This window comes from Diadema setosum, chromosome 19 (assembly GCF_964275005.1).
Source record: "Diadema setosum chromosome 19, eeDiaSeto1, whole genome shotgun sequence".
Taxonomy (NCBI): Eukaryota; Metazoa; Echinodermata; class Echinoidea; order Diadematoida; family Diadematidae; genus Diadema; species Diadema setosum.
Genome location: NC_092703.1, coordinates 24,138,609 through 24,157,676, shown reverse-complemented (window position 1 = coordinate 24,157,676; position 19,068 = coordinate 24,138,609). Strand labels below are relative to the sequence as shown.

The 19,068-nt window shown below is 40.0% G+C and overlaps 1 protein-coding gene across 1 annotated transcript in view; it reads left to right on the top strand.

Annotated features, from left to right (window-relative positions):
- Positions 1 to 13,704: 13,704 nt before the first annotated feature.
- Positions 13,705 to 19,068, top strand: part of LOC140242362 (DNA polymerase theta-like) — a 44,691-nt gene continuing 39,327 nt past the window's right edge. The window contains exons 1-5 of the mRNA XM_072322097.1: positions 13,705 to 14,113; positions 14,476 to 15,463; positions 15,644 to 15,937; positions 16,314 to 16,429; positions 17,070 to 17,226. Of these exons, the coding sequence (XP_072178198.1) occupies positions 13,727 to 14,113; positions 14,476 to 15,463; positions 15,644 to 15,937; positions 16,314 to 16,429; positions 17,070 to 17,226 (1,942 nt within the window). The 5' untranslated portion in view covers positions 13,705 to 13,726. The remainder of the gene's footprint in view (positions 14,114 to 14,475; positions 15,464 to 15,643; positions 15,938 to 16,313; positions 16,430 to 17,069; positions 17,227 to 19,068) is intronic.

The following is a 19,068-nucleotide window of genomic DNA, read 5'->3' as shown; positions in this document are numbered from 1 at the left end:
TGAGTTCGCAAGCAGTATCGAGAGTCAAATGCAGAATGTTCGATCTATTGGCCTTGATGTTTATCTTCGATTTCAGATCTGTGAATGAAATATAGCGAGAGGGGAAAGCAATACGGAAAATCGCAGCTTGTGACTTCGTTTTGTCATTGATTTAAATTCAGGTTCTGAAAAACCACACCCAGACAGTGATCCACGTGATCACCTTTGACACAAAATCACAGTGTACATCCACAGAGACTCATGATATTTTGAAAGCTGTGAATGGACACAATATCTAAATGAGGCATTGTTTAAAGCAATCTCCTGCTTGATCTCATTAATCATTCTTCTCATTCATCACTGGCGGACAATCAGTATTGTCCATAGTTCCATGACATTTGCTCCTGCGACAATTGCTCCCATGAAATACCTGCACGCTATTAATAGTCATGCATATAAATTCCTACACAAACATAATACCTAACCCTAATACTAATCCTCACATCAAACTAAACGTAAAACCCTTTCACAACCCTAACCCCGAGTCCTTGGAGAAAATAAGACCGGCGCAATTGTCGCTGGAGCAAATGTCGTATCACCACTGTCAACATACCGGTAAACTGGCACTTCGTCTACAACCACCCTGTCCACTGTCCACCTAGTCTAATGCCATCTCATCTAAACTCACTTCGTCTACTACCAACTCGTCTACCAACCATTTTGTCTAAATGCCAATTAGTCTAATTGTCATTTCGTCTACTAACCATTTTATCTAATGTCCAATTTGTCTAAGTCACATTTCGTCTAACACCCTTTATGTCTATTGACCATTTCGTCTATTAATCATTAGGTCTATGAATAAAATAGTCTACAGCTCATTTTGTCTAATAGCCAATTGGTCTACAACCACCTTGTCTAATACTCAATTAGTCTAATAACCAGTCAGTCTACTCCCCAACTGGTCTACTGCAACTGGTCTACTCCCAAATCGTCTACTCCCAACTGGTCTACACCCAACTCGTCTACTCCCAACTGGTCTACACTCAACTGGTCTACACCCAACTCGTCTACTGCCAACTCGTCTACTGCAACTCGTCTACTGCCAACTAGTCTACTCCCAACTGGTCTACTACTAGTTATAGTTTTTTCTTTTCTTTTTTTTTTTGTTATTTAAGTATACTTCATCCGTTTCTTTTTTCGCAGTGAAATATGTTGAACACTCTTGGTGCCCCATTTGGTTTAAATTTTTATGTTCTAATTATGACAATTTTTTAAGGGAAAAAAAGATAATGTCACAGTGTGAAAAACTTGCTGTGTTATTTTTGTGGTGGATGTGTAATTTATATCAGAAGCAATCATGCAGCATTTATATGCCCAAACTTGAACACTCCATCCATTCAACTTTGATACACAATCATAAGTATGGTAAAAATGAAAAGGAATACATTAGAAGTACATTATCAGTATTCTTTATTCTGTCTGCCACGTACTGATGTATGTAAACGGTTAAATGCGCAAAAAAAAAAGGTTGAAACATATACACAAAAAAAAATATGATTCATGTACAATATATAGCTACTACTAAGATGAATAATTTACTTGCCTGCAATGTACTCAATACACGTTTCGCGAGGAACCCTAAATAAGCTCAAAGGTGCCCCGCCACCCAGTATTCAAATCTGTTCAGCATATCTTTGAAAATTGATCAAAATTAAGTTCACAATAACATTTGTAAACACATGATTTAAATGCATTAAAACTTGATATTCAAGGAAACAGTAAAATGTGACTAGCGCCATTCCATGTGGAATCTAGATTCAATTTTTGTTTACAATGCTTTGGAGTATCCATCCTTAGTCGTGAGAGATTATTAGCATGACCAGATGGAAATGATCAGTTTGGGTAAATTGTTGAAAGTAAAACTATATCAGTTGGGAGTACACCAATTGGGTATAGACGAGTATAGACCAATTGGGAGTAGATGAGTTGGGAGTAGACCAATTGGGAGTAGACGAGTTGGGAGTAGACCAATTGGGAGTAGACGAGTTGGGAGTAGACCAGATAGGTATAGACCATATTTATTGGGTATAGACAAACTAAGGGTTGGACGATATGATAACTAGACAAAGTGAATGTAGACGAAATGACTTGTAGACGAGGTGGGAGTAGACTAACTAGTAGTAGACAAAATATATATTAGACGACATGGCAAATAGACATTGTGAGTGAAGACGATTTGGCTATTAGATCAATTGTTTAGTAGACGAAATGCTCCTTAGACGAGTTGGGTATTAGACAGTACGGGTAGTGGGCAAAGTGACTATTAGACAATATGGGTACTGGACAAAACAAGTTGTAGACCAAATGGGTATTAGACGAATCGGTAATAGACGATTTGCCAGTAGACCAATTGGAAAATAGACATAGTGGCTGTAGACGAGGTCAATATAAACCAACATACCCACTGCGTCACTAAGCAGTATTGTTCTGATAATGAAATCGTAGGCCATGTTTTTTATCCACGTATAAGAGAAGGGACGAAACCCAAGAATATCAGCCAATGTTTCAATCAATAAATAAAGAAAATTGATATTCAACGACAATGCAAATGGCTGTATATGGCATTTGTTATCTCATGACCATTGTATGGGTCTTCACTCCTTACTTCAAATTACGCTGGAGGTGGACCAAAAGGAGAGGGAGTAGAAGGGTAATGAGGGGGTACTGTCCGGCTTCCTCGAATACGAGAGAGCTTTTGCATTCTTATAATTGACACTCAACGATCTCGAGCACACATTTGATGAAAGATTTGGACAATTTCCAATCAAAAGTTTGGAACCTTTTGAACAGGTACAAATCTTTTAAATATGCTGACAAAATTTGAAAAATAAGGTTACTTTCTTTAAAGATCGAAAACCCAAGAAAAATTCTAGGGGGACATGAATTGTGTTTTATGATCTCTGAATAAGTAGTATATTGGGTTGAACCATGTCTCAAAATATATATTTCAAAATTTAAGTGCGTATTTGGTTCAGGGTTATGAGAAAAACAGGAAATGACGGCCGTTTTGTTCATTTTCATCTGAGAAGATAGCTGGATAGCCCATGTTCAGTTATGCAAAGCTGGTCTTCCATGGGGTTCCCTTGGATGTGAGGCGGGACCACTTCACCTGGTTAAACACCCTGCTCTTTGCGATGAATGAATGAAGCGGATTCTTTTACGTGCATGAGTTGTGACTCTCTCATACACGGGACCTCCATTTTATGTCCTATCCGAGGGACAGAGTGTTTTGCCTCTTGCCAGTGGGGACGGTATGATTACACACAACATTGCTCAGTCCAGACTCGGGTTATAAGGACTTTTAACATGTTATTCTAGGCACATTCCTGGAGCTATCCTGAAGAAAAAAAAAAGATCAGCTTGTTACCAGAACTGTCTTGGTTAAAACTAATTAATACTCTTGGCCTATGAAAAGTACGATGAATGAGATGATGAAGGGCGAATCTTTGTTTTGTGATAGTCAAGTTTGTTAAAAATGTTCGCAAAAACTTTCCGTACTCATGTAGGCCTACTTTGTCACACCTTGATCATGCAATGGCACGTCAAGTTTTCAAAGCAAAAATAAGCAGAAATCAATGTTAAAGCCAATGCGCGCCAGTACTTACCCCTGCAGTGCAATTTCGAAGCATTTTCATGTTGACTGAGCAGTGAGCAGAGAGAGTGGTACTTCATCAATATCGGATCTTAAGGACGGAAGATATGGAATTCGAAGTCTTGAACATCTCTGCATCCGTCACAAGCTGTCTATGATGTCCGGAAAAAAAGGGAGTACCTATAGAATCTCTTAGTCCTGGTATAGTTACCATCAATAACCCATTGCTTTCGGTGTATGAACGTTTGCTACAGATTTCTTTCACCACACAATAGCTATCCCTGTACAGGCCCAGTGATTTCAATAGCGTGTTTGCCAGACACCGGCTCAATAGAATTGGGACACACAACAGCAGGCACTGATTCAAACTTATTTGTGGCTAATAAAGACCCATTTGTGTATGGAAGTCCATACAACGAGCCTGTCCTTTAGAGGTTTAAGCCAGCCATTATACTCACCGATTTTTTTTTTCTTTTTACCCTCTATATACACCATAGGCGGAGTGTCCTTGAAACTTTGATACCTTTGTTACGTTGCTGTGCTTTATTTTGCTGGTTCCTATTTTTATTTAGATTGTAAGGATAATAATTTTGTCGTGCTTTCAAAGCTATTGCTCTCGTTGGTAGGCACACTGTACTCTATTCAGTTTTGTGTTCTTCGTCCACAGTTGACTGTCGTTCAATAAAGTTTATTACGGAATGCCAACATTGTTACAGGGTAAGTGTAGGATAATTCGTTGCCGTGAGACATTTGCATGCTGCAGTGGTGATTAGGCCTACTTCTATTTCCATGTAATCATCCATCATTCTAATTTAGCCACTACACAGTGACACATAACCTAGTAAAATCATTAGTAGCAGTCAGGTCTATACTTCTATCTGAAAAATATTATTTCTTATCATTTGCAAAGACCAAGCTTATAATAATTATAATGTATACCATCATGACTTAACTATCTATACGCTGTGTGATATTATATTGTAAGATTGATATTGGCTTGGTGAAAAGAAAGTTACGATTCACATATATTATACTTATTCTGGTTGATTTCTAACAATATTAACTTCCAGCTCTGTTGTAATTACGTTATATTTTCTAATACATTATGTAAAAACTCACTTGTTTAAAGCCTCAATTTGACTACTTCCATGTACTTGATATTTGTATGTCCTTTATCTCCTTCACTTTCTCTTCCTTCCGCGCCTAGAGCACTCTGCAGAGTGGATTTGGCGCTATATAAATCATATCATATCATCATCATCTTAGAGATTGTCAGATTAACACAAAAAACAAACAATGGTCACGTGGGCACGATTAACCAATCCCTGCAGATACGTCATGACACCGAAAAGCGATAGACTAGGCCTATACCCTATAATGTTCGACACACATCATCAGTCATGCGCACACTTTTTATTCATCCTGGTGATGTTCGTAGTATACACTATGTATTCCGAAGGTTCATTAATCAATCCGAAAGTGATACTGTACGACGAAACTTCGATGTTGGGCAATTTGTCATCAGTTGCAATAGGAACACATCGACGGAAGAATTTCATGAATTTGAATGATACTGTATATGGTTCGTTAATTCAGACTGTTCGTTATAATAATTCTAAGACACACATTCCTTACACATAATAGATGTCCATTAATCCGAAATTAAACGGGGTTTGTTAATCCGAACTAGATGGAATTATTTCAGAAAGAACGCGTTATTCCGAGCTTCTTTCGATTAGTCTCAAAATGGAATAAAGTTTTATTATTCCGAAGGTTCGTTAATCCGACGATGAAAAAAGAAAGTTTGTTACCGTTATTCAGAGGGTTCGTTAATTCGAAAAAAAAAAACTGGGGCGTATGCCGAACCTTCGGAATTACGAGCATTATTTTTCGGATTAACTAACCTTAAAATGAACCTTATTAGGTGATCCGAGTATCCTCTCGGATCACCTTCTGTATCTGTACGGATTCTTTGTTCTTCTTCTTTCTTTCTTTCTGGACAAAAGTTGTGTTTCGATTAGCTCAGAAAGTGCTCTTCCTATCAATGTCAAACTTATACCATATATGTATCGTCTCCCAAAGACGACAGATCAAGTAAAATCATTGTGATCAGTCGACCGTGACGTCACTATGACGTCATTATATGAAAACACATTTTCATTCATATCTCATTAATGGAATGGAATTTTTCAATGAAATTTACGTCACATATATTTCAAGTCAAGCGAATTCTACACAAATTCTCAAAATTCATATATACCCTTAAAACGTGCGCGTACGCGCGCGTTGAAATATTTGTATGCTCCAATCGAGCTCAAATTTTTTTTGCACACGTTTCAGACCATTTGGAGCATTTTTTGAAAAATTGAAAAATTTGGACGGACGCGTACGCGCGCGCGCATATACGCACGCACAGCTCATATGCAATAGAAATTTCCCGTTTTTACACTTTGATCGGATGTCTGAAATGTCAAGGAATATTTCTACCAAGTTTCAAGTCAATCCGACTCAATATGACGTCATACGGGCCCGTCAAAGTTGAAATTCCGCGCGCGCGTCAATGGCGATATGCAGTGCAACTGTGCCAAAAAGCCGCAAATTTTAAATCCGATTTTACTCGTGAGGATGGACGGTGACCCCCCATTTTCTTTACATATTTTGAAAGCTGATGAGTTGTACATGTCATTTCATGGGGTGGCAATGCTGGCAAAATGATTGAAAGATATCAAATTTCTTGATAAAATAAAAAAGTAAATTTTCAAAATGACGTCATCAAATTTCAAGTTTGTTCGAGCATATCTCAGTAATCCTTTGTCAATTTTCACCCAGATTTCAGTATGTTGTAGCTTATTAAATGCCCTTTCATTAGTGTAATAAGGGTATTTTGATTAGATGACGACATCACCTCGTAAAAATGGATTGAAAGTAATCTTGTCAAATTTGACCAGTTTACGTGTTATCTCTATGGCAGTGCAGTTTTTCTGGAAATGAAAATTGACATTACTATCTTTATTGAGCACTAGCTCACTTATGCTTCGGTGAATTTCTCCAAGATTTTGATATGTTGTAGCTGAGACTTTGGGCTATCGTGCGTGTGCCCTTCGTTTTTTCATACGATGTCGGGATCACGTCAAAAAACTTGGTTGACATTAAAGTTTATCTTCGATGTATTGAAATATTTCTTTCTTTTTGCAACTTTATGTGAAATAACTCAAGAAAAACATACCCTATCACCACCATATTTTGCACATGTTTAGTTCATGTCACGAACATTATTTCATAAAATAACAACTACTTAATCAGACGCCATCTTGGGTATGTAAATTAGAGTCAAAGGTCATAAATGGTTCATCCTGTATCTAAGTGAATATATGTCCTATCTCTTCCATATTTTGCACACGCAAAGATCATGTTACAAGAATCATTTCACAAAATAACCACTCTTTGCTCAGATGCCATCTTGTCTGTGCAAAGTGGGGTCATAAGGTCATATGTACTTCTTTTTGTTTCTTCGTTATGACGTGTTATCTCTATGGGAGGGAATTTTTCTAGATGTGAAAATTGAAATGATTGTCTTTATCGAGCACTAGCTCACTTACCCTTCGGTGAATTTTTCTCAGATTTTAATATGTTGTAGCTGAGACTTTGCACTATCAGGACTCGAGTCATTGATTAAAAAAAATCGGATCACCTTAATTTGTCAGTGATGACAAATTACAATCTCTAGTTTCACAATGGGATTACCGAACCTTCAAAATGACGATCATTTGCCGCTATTACATAATTATTGCTGGGTTTGTTTGTTTGTGTGTGTGTGTGTGTGTGTGTGTGTGTTTGTTTGTTTTTTTAATTGAAGTTCGAATAGCTCTCATGATCATGTACATCGATATCTTCTGAATTGCATATCATTCGCATTGTACCCTTAATTGCATCAACTATGTTTTTAAGTTTATCATGATTAACATGCATAATCACGAGACGGACCTTCAAGGCTGAGAGCAGGAGGTCTACATCAAAATGACAAATAATGAAGTTGGAATGTGTTCATGTAAATTGATAACACTTTATGAACTCACACTTGGACAAAAGAATCAACGATAATTTTTTTTTTTTAATTGGCTGAATTTTATACTTTCATCACTGAGGTTATGACAGCAAATCGTCACCCACGTCTCCATATTGAATACACTGTAGAAGTAGCGTTCGATTGTAATCCTTTTACCTGATTTTAAGGATATTATGTGCTGTTACCATGGCAACGCACTTTCCGCTGCTCTTGAAAACTGTATCTTCCAGAACTTTACCTTGAACTCAACATCGTATGTGTCAAATTTCATAGGAATCGCTTGAAAGCTGGAGAAGTAGTTCGATCTGCAATTAATATTTAACCTGATTTTGAGGCTGTAATGCACTGTCACCATGGCAACGCAATTTCTGCTGCTGTTGCAAACTTTTTTGCACAGTTCTACATTGAGCTGTGTGCACAATATTATATTAAATCATGAAGCATGTTCCCAGATGCACACACATTCACCACCCCGGTCAGTCACAAAATAGTCTGTAACTCATAGTGGTGTTTTCTGATTGGTCAGTGGGGTAAGGGATTGCCCTGCTGCTTTTAGCACGTTTTTTTAACAAACAGAAATGGAATTAGCACGGTTTCCGAAACAAAATCATTTTGATGTCTGAAATTTTTCATGTTACTAAATTGAAATTCATTGAATTGGAAGTGTCAGATTGTGGGCATGTTGGTAAGCATACATTACGAAAAAAACATACATATATGTATGTATATATATATATATATATATATATATATATATATATATATACGTGTATATACATATGAAAAGGGACTTAGCCGGTTTTGGAAACGAACTCTTCAATTTTGATAATCTGGTAATGATCCCCCTGCAATTTCATGAATCTCGAAAAGAGTATCACCAGCTTACGTTCATTAAAACGTATATGGCTACGTTACTTACAGATCAGTTCAGTTGATATTATGAGTATGTTAGATAAAATCACAACAGTCACGCAGGTCAACCTAAACGGCCCTGCGAATTGAAGGTCGGATTTATCAAGATCTTTTTAGGCCATAAGAGCTGTATTTACATATAATCAAGGAGGTATTCGATGAGAGGTATAGAGCTCTATGTTTTAGGCCTATGAAAATCTCTTTATCTTCTTGTACGGGCGCCCTCTACGCTTAATACTAGCACACGTTATACAGTAAATGCGGCGACTTTAAATCTTCGCTGCGGCTGCTTTCGCGACATCATGGCAGAGTTGTAACGTTAGGCTACTATGGAAACGCGAAAGAACCCTAAATCGTAAGTTCTGTTTAGTTCATGTTATGTATTTGATATTTTGTAACTTAGATGCCACTTAAAAATGCATTTTACTTTTTGTTCCCATCGTAACAAACCGATTGTTAGTGTGATTGGCAAGCTGCACGCGAGTGAACGCCTGTTTGCATGGTTTGTTGTTACTGTGTGTACAACTGTACTGATGTAGCCCATTGCGGGCATTGGCATTGCTGTAGTGCAGTGCAGTGCCCAGTAGTGGCTCTTTGTTAGGAGACTAGTCTGCTAGTGGCTAGTGCATTGTTGCACTGGCGTTTGATGTCAATATTTCCAGTCTCTCTAAATTTCTAGACATTTCACTGTAGGCGTACAGTAAAAAAGAATAGAAATGTATCTGGGATGGTAGAGATCAGGATGCGATCAATCCAAGATGAGGCCCAAGATAATTAACCGTTAACAATAACATACTGTAGAGCATCTAGGTAGCCTATATGGTTGGGGCACCACTAACCCCGGGACGCTCCGTGTACACAGTTACACACTGTAAACTGCGTGTTGGGGCTGGTCGCAGTTAGGGCACCACCTATCGGCAGGGCACCTTCCCATCGGCGATCGGCACCCAGCGTATCATGGCTGTTTGCGTATAGAACGAAAAGGTACGCGTGGGATTAAGTGTCATTAGCTTAGTATAATGACAATAAAAACGAAGAAACGAAAATCAAACTCAAACAAACTAAAAATTACACATCCGCTCAGTAACGACGCATGGCTGTGAAATTCACGTTTATTTAACTATATGCGGTGAAATTCACGCGTATTAGTTTACCTATGCTGTGAAATTCACGTGTATACCTCTATGGAGGGGAGGGGGTGCCGATCACAAGGTATGGTAGCCCTACTACATATCGACCACCCTTATTGAAACCGACCGCTTATAATTCGCGCACTGAACACTTAGTACGCACTTCTCTGCGCGCAAAGCACATAAAAATGGATTGGCTTTGAATGTAGATGAGGATGGTGTGGGAAAACGCGATAATTCACTGTTCATTAATGGTTTTAATCAAGGACAAAATTTCGGATTAATATTTTCACCGAATTGTAATGACAGCACAATCTGTAATGTCTATGGAAGTTTCTAAAAGGCTTCTAAAAAGCTTCGTACAACACGGTGTTCAATAAAACTCAGTTTGCGTGCATTGTCAGGGAGCTGAAACGAGTTCGTCGGCGATATTTTTGCACTGAAACTTCGAATCGAAAAGGGAACAACGGCATTTGATAGAGCTGGATTTTCTCAATCACGTACAGCTGTAGGTCAAGTTTTTTACGTGAATTTCAGTGTTAAATATTCTTATCAAGCAAATAAACATTAGGCGGTCGATAAGTAGTAGGTCCAACCATACCCTTTTTAGCTGCGCGAAGAAAACGGAACGCACGCACTAAAATTGCGCTATTTTAAAACAGAGATTTTAACGAGACGGTCACGACATTCAAAACTGCAGTATTTATGGCATATTTGAGGTAAGAATTAGGCGAATTTGTGTTATACAGCATACATGTATTTTTAGAATAAACAAGCTACAGATCCTTAGGGTGACGGTAAGGTGGTACCCCCAACCCTACCACAGCCCAGGGGCCGTATTCTGAGAGCTTATTAAGTGTCTGATTAACGGTTCTAAAGCACTTACAGTCAGACCGCAACGTCCTGAAAAGCCTTCGCATTTATCGTACGCGTATGCATGGACCTCGCGGACATGAATACGTAATAAGCTGGGAGACATTTTTAGAGTGTCAGAGTTGTCTAATTACAAATCGGTATTCTGAGCGTGTGATTAAGTATACATTGTAAAAGTTAATGGAAAACTTAATGATACCAAAGAGTGTCATTAACTACTCCGATATCACGCATTACAGCGTTTTTTCTTGGCCAAAACGATGCTTACCGTCTTCGGTAACCGAGGAGCGATTGAGACTTCTTGTCATGGTATCCGTAGAATTCAGAGAAAAAAGAAATAGATTCTATAGATTCTAGGCGATCTTCAATGAATTTTGTCATTTTATGTGAGCTCTTCGCGTGCGTAGGTGAAGGGTTGTAATCAAAGACCGGAGTGTGCGCACGGAGCTCTTGCGTTGTAATTACAGGGGGTGTGTGGAGGAGAGTGCATTGAGGGCATATTTGCGCACATGGTCATCATTTTGGCTTCTATCCACAACGCGTCTGATTGGATGGAATAACAATTAGATGGGAGGAACCTAAGATAATTATAGGGGACTTAATCATACCTTAATTATGTCCTCAGAATACCGATTTTGCCCATGATTAAGGGCCTATTAACTTCTCGACTTAAATACAAGGTTAATTACAGACTTAATTACGGCCTCAGAATACCACTCCAGATGATTGTCAATTCAATAATTGGGATATCTACAATGTAACAGTTAACGTTAGGCCTATGAATGATGCCTGATGGTTTTCCGTAAGTTTGGCATAACTAGTTAGACCACCAACCCTGGGGCACAGCGCTCCTTGTTCGCGTTTGGGCTGGTCGCAGTTAACACAGGTTTTCCAGACAGAAAAATCCATCTGTCCAGAGGAGTCTTTTATCATTTTTTGACTTTCATGGCTCTCCTCCATACCATGGACATACAAATGCAGGACTAGGAGGGGATTCCACGAAGCCAGACGCTATCTCCGCGGATCATATCCCCGACGACCAATACTCACACAGACCATACCATTCTTTCGGTTAAGGTTTCCAGTGTGCACCCCTGGTGTCACAGTCAATGGAATGGTGAAGCTTGTCAATTCATTTGAGCCAGCCTTTTCTTCCTATACAGTGTACTACCTAAATGTACTTAAAGTATTGTGAACAAGAAAAAAATGTCGGTATTCATAAACAAAGTGATTTATATATTTCTGCAAAGCTTAAGTCTCTAGGAATATGAATAGTTAACTTTCAGAAGGTGAAAATGTCTTTAGAACGATTGAGAGATGGTGTTTTGAGGCCCTTTTTAGACCACCTGAACCCGATCTGATGGCGAAATTTTGGTGACCAAAATTATGACGTCATGACATGGACGAATCAGCCCTGCGCTCGCTGATGTGATACGCTACCGCTAGCTAACTTTGCACCCAAGCTACGCTCTGTATCACGCCGCCGCGGGCGATGGCCTGAGTGCACCGAGGTATCTGTACGTGTCTTGTTTACTCTATCAAGCAAAAGTGAGTTATAATTTCACTTATTGAATCCATCTTCCTTCGAATTACCATGACGTATACCTTTTTAAATTTCTACTTGCGCTTTCGCGCCTCAGTCTCTACTCTTAAACGGCTTATAGTAACCGTTTAATAGGCCTAGTTAGTACAGTAGTAGAGCCTAACGTTACGGTAGAACAAGAACTCTGACCTAGCTAACGTAAGGATCTACGTTGTGGAGTAGCCTATGTAGGGTTGGACCTACTACTCATCGACCGCCTAATGTTTATTTGCTTGATAAGAATATCTAACACTGAAATTCACGTAAAAAACTCCAACTTGACCTACGTGATTGAGAAAATCCAGCTCTATCAAATGCCGTTGTTCCCTTTTCGATTCGAAGTTTCAGTGCAAAAATGTCGCCGACGAACTAGCGTGGCCTCGTTTCAGCTTCCCGCGGTAAATCGCGTTATCAGGATCGACCGCTGTTTTTTGCATTGACAATGCACGCAAACCGAGTTGTATTGAACACCGTGTTGTAGAAAACGTCAACGAAGCTTTTTAGGAACTTCCATAGACATTACATTGTGCTGTCATTACGATTCGGTGAAAGTATTCATTCGAAATTTTGTCCTTGATTAAAACCATCAATGAACAGTGAATTATCGCGTTTTCCCACACCATCCTCATCTACATTCAAAGCCAATCCATTTTTATGTGCTTTGCGCGCAGACGAAGTGCGTACTAAGTGTTCAGTGCGCGAATTATACGCGGTCCGATACTGAGTATGTAGTGGGGCTACCATACACACCAAACTAGCTCTCCGGCGGAGACTCGGCGGTTTGCTACTGACGTTGCTTCAGACTATATTATTAGTATTATTATGGCTATTATTTATTTATTTATTTATTTATTTATTTATTTATTTATTTATTTATTTATTTATTCGTTCATCTCTTCTTCTTTTTTTAAATAATGGTACATTTTACCCTGCTGTTTCTGCCAATAAAGCAGATGCAACTAAAGACAGGCAAGGTACAAGTACAGTATTGTATTGCATCCGCTCACAAAGAACTACGTGCTTTATGAATGGCGGACTCGATGTAGAGCTAGCTAGCGCTGCACACTCGATCGTAAAGGGTACGTTCGTCCATGTCATGACGTCATATTTTAGGGCCCCGAAAAGACGGCCGTTCTGGAGCGAAAATCGGTGAAGTAAATCAGTCAGTTTTAACTCGCGATTTTTCAGTGGTACGAATATATTTTAAAAAGTCACATAAAAAATCTGTTTTAACAGACATTTCCCTCTGCTTTGACACCTTCTTTTGTATGATTTTCTTGATTTTAATGTCTTGTTCACCATCCTTTAACAGTAGGCCTACCAGTGGTAGATTTATGTTTAAACATGTGTACAAAATTGCAGACCAGTGGTGACCCTTCATATTGTTCATCATTAATTATAACTGAATACCACTTACCAATGCTAGCCAGTGGCCAAATTATGGTGCTTGCTATGCCTGCTACATGATACTTGCAATGCTGTTTCTTGTTCTTGGTTTCAGCACAAATCCCTGAAAATCTGCAGTGCATGGAATGAGAAAGCTAACGGAGACATGGAAACAGCAGAAGACGACGTCGGCAAGAGACCGGTCCTTCTCCAAGATATTCCCCTCGCAACAACGCTCCCAGGCGGAGGATAGGAAGTCTCAAGATGGCGGTCCCAATGTTGACGGCGACTCCTTTGGGTCGTCGGGGAGCGGGGGTAACAGGAAGCGTCTGGGCAAGCACATTTTCCGGCATACCCCTCCAGCTGCGGTGTCTGTGTCTCCCGATGAAGGACCTGTCCAGAAGGCAGGAGAGGAAAAAAATAGGGAGGCGCAAAAGAATGAGAAGCTTCACGCCCCTTCTCGCAAACTAAACCACAGAACATCTCTCCAACCACCAATGGAGAAGGAACACACACCGTCTGGTCACATGCAGGTACTGTAACTTGTGAGTTAAAAGCAGTCACGAGCACTGGTGGCAAGTTCCGTGTTCACAGATATTTGGGCTATGTGAGGTTGTTTAGAACTGGTTTCCTGGTCCCAATTCTATAGCAATAAATGGCTATAACATCATACTTCAGTACTCAACATTTATTTGTACAGTGTATGTAATTTATTGCAATCACCAAATAGAGAATACGTTTATGAGATGTACAGCTCATACTTATTCGTAAATGTTGTTAAAATATTCTCACATCATGTGCGGATATGTGCTTATTAAATGTATATGATTTGTGAAAACAGGCCGCAATAGTGCCATATATATTGAATTAGTTCTGCAAATTCTCCCCGCAGCAGAATGGAGAGATGGTCAACCGCTCTTTCCAGTCGTCCTTCGGCGGAGATCTGGAGTTTGACGATGACGTGCTGCTGGCAGTCGAGCAGGCTGAGGCAGACTTCAAAAAATGTCAGGGAGAGATGGCGTGTCTCCGAGAGAAAATCCTGCAGTCTGGTGCAGTAGCGGCAGGCTCCTTGCATTGGCAGAATGCGAGCAGATCAGTGCAGACCTTCCGGGAAAGTGACAAGGAAAACATTGAGGACGGTCACCATTGCAGCAGTGTCTTGTCCCACCAGAAGAGTATGCAACGAGAAAGGAGCAAGAGCACAGCACGTCAGAGGGGCGTCGTTAGGGGAGACGGGAAAGCAGCAACGAACTCGGGGAGCACTGTGCGTCATCAAAACCATATGGCAATCTCGAAAGAAGACTCATCGCCACATGAACAACGATCCGTGGCTGGAGCGCGTAGTTTCTCTGGGCAAGAGCGGCCTGTGACATCAAGGAGTGTCACTGAAAAAAGGCACATTGAGGGAAACTCCCCTTTAGTACCAGCAACTGTCATCACATCTCAAGTTCCAAGGAATGGACCGCTAGCAGCAGAATGTAATGGTAAAAATGCAAGCAACATGAGTAGCAACTCCAAAGAGCTCCTAGAACCATTGACAAAGGTAGCCAAGAAACCAACCACCAAGAGTTCCGTGCAGTCACAGTCCAAAAGAGCGACACAGGGCATGGTAAGGAGCATTGCCATCGAAGAAGCACCAGTGTCTCACAAGAGAGAAAGTAGTGGCTATCTAGCTTCCTTTCTTGATGCTGAAACCACCGAGTCTTTGATAGGGGCTGGTCCCCAAGGATCAAAAGTGACTCATGTTTTCTGTGAAGATTCACAAAGCCAAAGTGAGCCAGTAGTGATAGCGCAGCGGTGTGTGTCTGAAGCCAAACCTGTGACCAAGAAAGGTAGAGCCTGTGATGCTGAGACTCCAAGACAATGCAAGGGAAATTCTAAAGGTTAGTTTGATTTTGGTGTGTGCGTCTCTCTCTCTCTTTCTTGAGCTTTGTTTATGAAGCAGACCATAAAATTTGTGTTGCGTTATATGTACACAAGGAAGTTTACTCAATATTTTGACCACCAATACATGGTTCTACAACATTTTCCCTCAGTTTTATGTTTCTTTTTGTTTCATTTAGGATGTGACTCTCGTATTCCAACGAGGGCCACCACTTCCGCACTCGCCACTCCTAGCCATCCAGTGCGCCACACCCGGCAACGCACACCACTCCAGTTACCCATCTCTCCGCCGCCCCCAACTTCCCCCGCAAGGGATCGCCTCCTCCTGTCATCCTGGGGTCTCCCAGACCCGGTCCTCCAGCAGTACCACCGGGCTGGCATCACAAAGATGTTTCCATGGCAGGCTGACTGTCTAGGGGTGGGGCGGGTGCTGGAGGGAGGTAACCTGGTCTATGCTGCCCCCACAAGTGCAGGTAACAACTTTAGAATTGAAACAAAACAATATTAGACATATTATGCCATTATGCCATACTACACAATACCTAACTATACTGTACCATGTCATACCATACCATAACATACTTGTTTACCAGTCATTTACTTCATGCCATACTATCCTTTACAAGTATTCTATACTGTACTATACTCAGTTACTCTACTACACTATATCCCTCATTACTGAAATCCTGTTAAGTGATCCTGATTGGTCAATTTGGCATCATGTGATCAAACATAATATATATGTTGAAACAAAATGCTGATGAAAAAAAAAAGGGGAAAAAAAGTGCTACACCCTTATGTTTATGTATGTCAAGGTCTTATACTTGCCCATGTTGTTTCTCCACCCAGGCAAGACTCTGGTTGCTGAGCTGCTCGTCTTGAAGAAAGTTCTGGAAACGAAGAAGAAGGCCCTCATCATTCTTCCTTTCGTTTCTGTATCCAGGGAGAAAATGTTCTACTTGCAGGTATGAAATTTATACTGAATTTGTATAATTTTTGTATCTCCTGTCATGGTGCTGATAGTGTGCGTTAATGATTTCTAGTTTTGAGTGCTCCTTTTTTTTTCAGTCAGGTTTCATTTGCATGGAAGTAATATTTATAAAATATGTACCATTTTTATTTTGAGATTCTCTTTTCCATTACATTTATTATCTTCTATCACACGCATTTAAGAACACAGAGTAGAAAATAGAAAGATAGAGAGACTGTCTCCATCTTTCTATTTCTCACTCTTTGCTCTCATATACGCATCTTACCTCTATCACAGGGCATATACACACAATTTACAATTTTTAAGTAAACATTTACAGTTGTGGTATGGAATACATCAGAAAAAAAAAACAATTTATAGAAATGGAATTTTAGTGAGAGATATTGTTAGCTCCTCTTTGTAAGCTAGGGTGCTTCAGGCTATTAACCTGTTGAGGATGTATTTCCCATAGACCCCTGCCCGAGTATACTTGGGACTCGTCCTCAACGGGTTAATGTGACTGGCCAATTTTCTCTATGCAGTGTGCCCATGGTTTTGTGTTGTCATCTTGGTTATTGTGTCTTCTTCCAGTAGTTTTGTCTCTATGTTCATCAGTGTCTCTTGGTGACTTTCAGTCCATGTTTTCAGAAGCTGGGGTGCGAGTGGACGGCTTCATGGGCAGCCACTCCCCACCCGGTGGTCTGGCCAGCACGGACATAGCCATCTGCACCATTGAGAAGGCCAACAGCCTGGTCAACCGACTGCTGGAGGAGAAGAAGATTGGGCAGCTTGGTGAGTGAGGGTTCATATTACCTTCATCTATTTGATAGCTGGTGCGTAAATCCTTTGGAGTCTGAACGACCAGCGATCACTCCTTAGTTTGTGTGTATGTGTGTGTGTGAGTGTGAATGTGCATCTGTAGTAGGGGTGTGATTGTGTAAAAAGGTTTGCAGTGTCTTCACTGCATATAAATAATTTTTGTGCTAGGATGTTGAATAAAATAATGAATATTTCATGTAATCAATTTGTTGAAGTATGTTCCAAACTGTGGAATAATTTTACTGCTTCCTTTATCAGTAGAGGTTGGCATGACAAAAGGCTGAGGAGTGCTGATATCATATTAAGTTGAATTGTATTTTATAGCATCTTCCACACGTCGCAATATAGTTGCTCATACTTTGTGTGGGATAGACTTACAGACAGTAATCTTAAAGGGATGATATAGATTTGGTTTGATGGGGCTGCAAGTTTCCAACTATTTGTGTCTGTGTGTACATGTACAACGTATGTTTGTGAGATAATGAGACACTTCCTATAATGGAATATTTGAAAAAAAAAAAAAGTAATTTGTAGAGGAATTCAGTTTATTGATGAAGATTGGTCTTGAAATGGCTGAGATATCCAGTGAAGCGATCCGTATAAAATGCAATAGACCCCAACTTTTATTTGGATCTCTTTGTTTTACTTTGTTTTTTAATGTCTCATTCATTTTAGAATCAATTTTCTTCAAATAAACTTTCAATTCTCCTTAGAATTGTTTGCTCCTTAACATTTCCTGGTGTGGTTTCTGCCGAATGTTAAAAGCTGAATCCTTGCTTCAACCAATACTAAATGTACCATCCCTTTAAGGTGGGGCTCTACATTAGTGGTGGTCCAGTGGCCCGGGGCCAGTAAAACTTGATGTCGGGCCACCAAATTTCTAAAAAGGCTATCTTTTGGTGGCCCAATTGGGCAGCTAAAATTAAAAAATTAATTTTCATACTTTCCCTTATTTCTGATAACTACATTTAGTCGAGGCGCAGGGACCCAGAAAAAATGACTTCGTTCAACCCACCCCGCAGAAAAGGTTTGACTGCATGGGGTGGTCGGTTGGACCCTCTGGAACACCCCTAGGTAGTATGTGACTCCAAATTGTGGTATCAATAAAATTTTACAGGCCACTTAAGTTGCGACAAGACCTTATTCTTCAAGAAAGAGTCTGCGCACGCTAAGACTACTACACGTACCACTAGCTCTGCTACAGGCGCCAATGCCAATGGTGCGTGTAGTAGTCTTAGCGCATACAGATTTCTTAGGTCACAAACGAGGGTTTTTGCCTACAAACTAACATTTCACGCCAAGCTGGGGTCGGTGTAGTGTAGTTTCTAGACGTGTTTATTTCGTCTTTATTTCTCCGAGATGAAGTAAGCAGAGTGAGAGCGCATACCCAGTGATTGCGACGCCACAACCGTTTTTGTCGCAATCACTGGGTATGCACCCTCACTTGGCTTAGCGCAATACAGCGGGCTTCTGCACAATACACAAGTTGCAACTCAGAGAAATAAAGACGAAATAAAAGCGGCTAGAAATTAAGACTAGGGTCAGTAATGCTTGTCGCTATTGGGGCACTGAAAATGACAAACTTATCATAGTTCTTGCACTTATTTCAAGAACGATTCATCAAAACTGCATAAAACTATATAATGTACACGTTGCTAGAGATGTCAGCAAAACAGTGGGATTCATTGTAAGTTATGATATTGTGCATGGTAACCATGGTAACGGGATGCCTACAGGTGATTGGTAACCCCCCCCCCCCCCAAAAAAAAAAAAAGTATATTTATTGTATACATTATATATATATATATCTGGAAT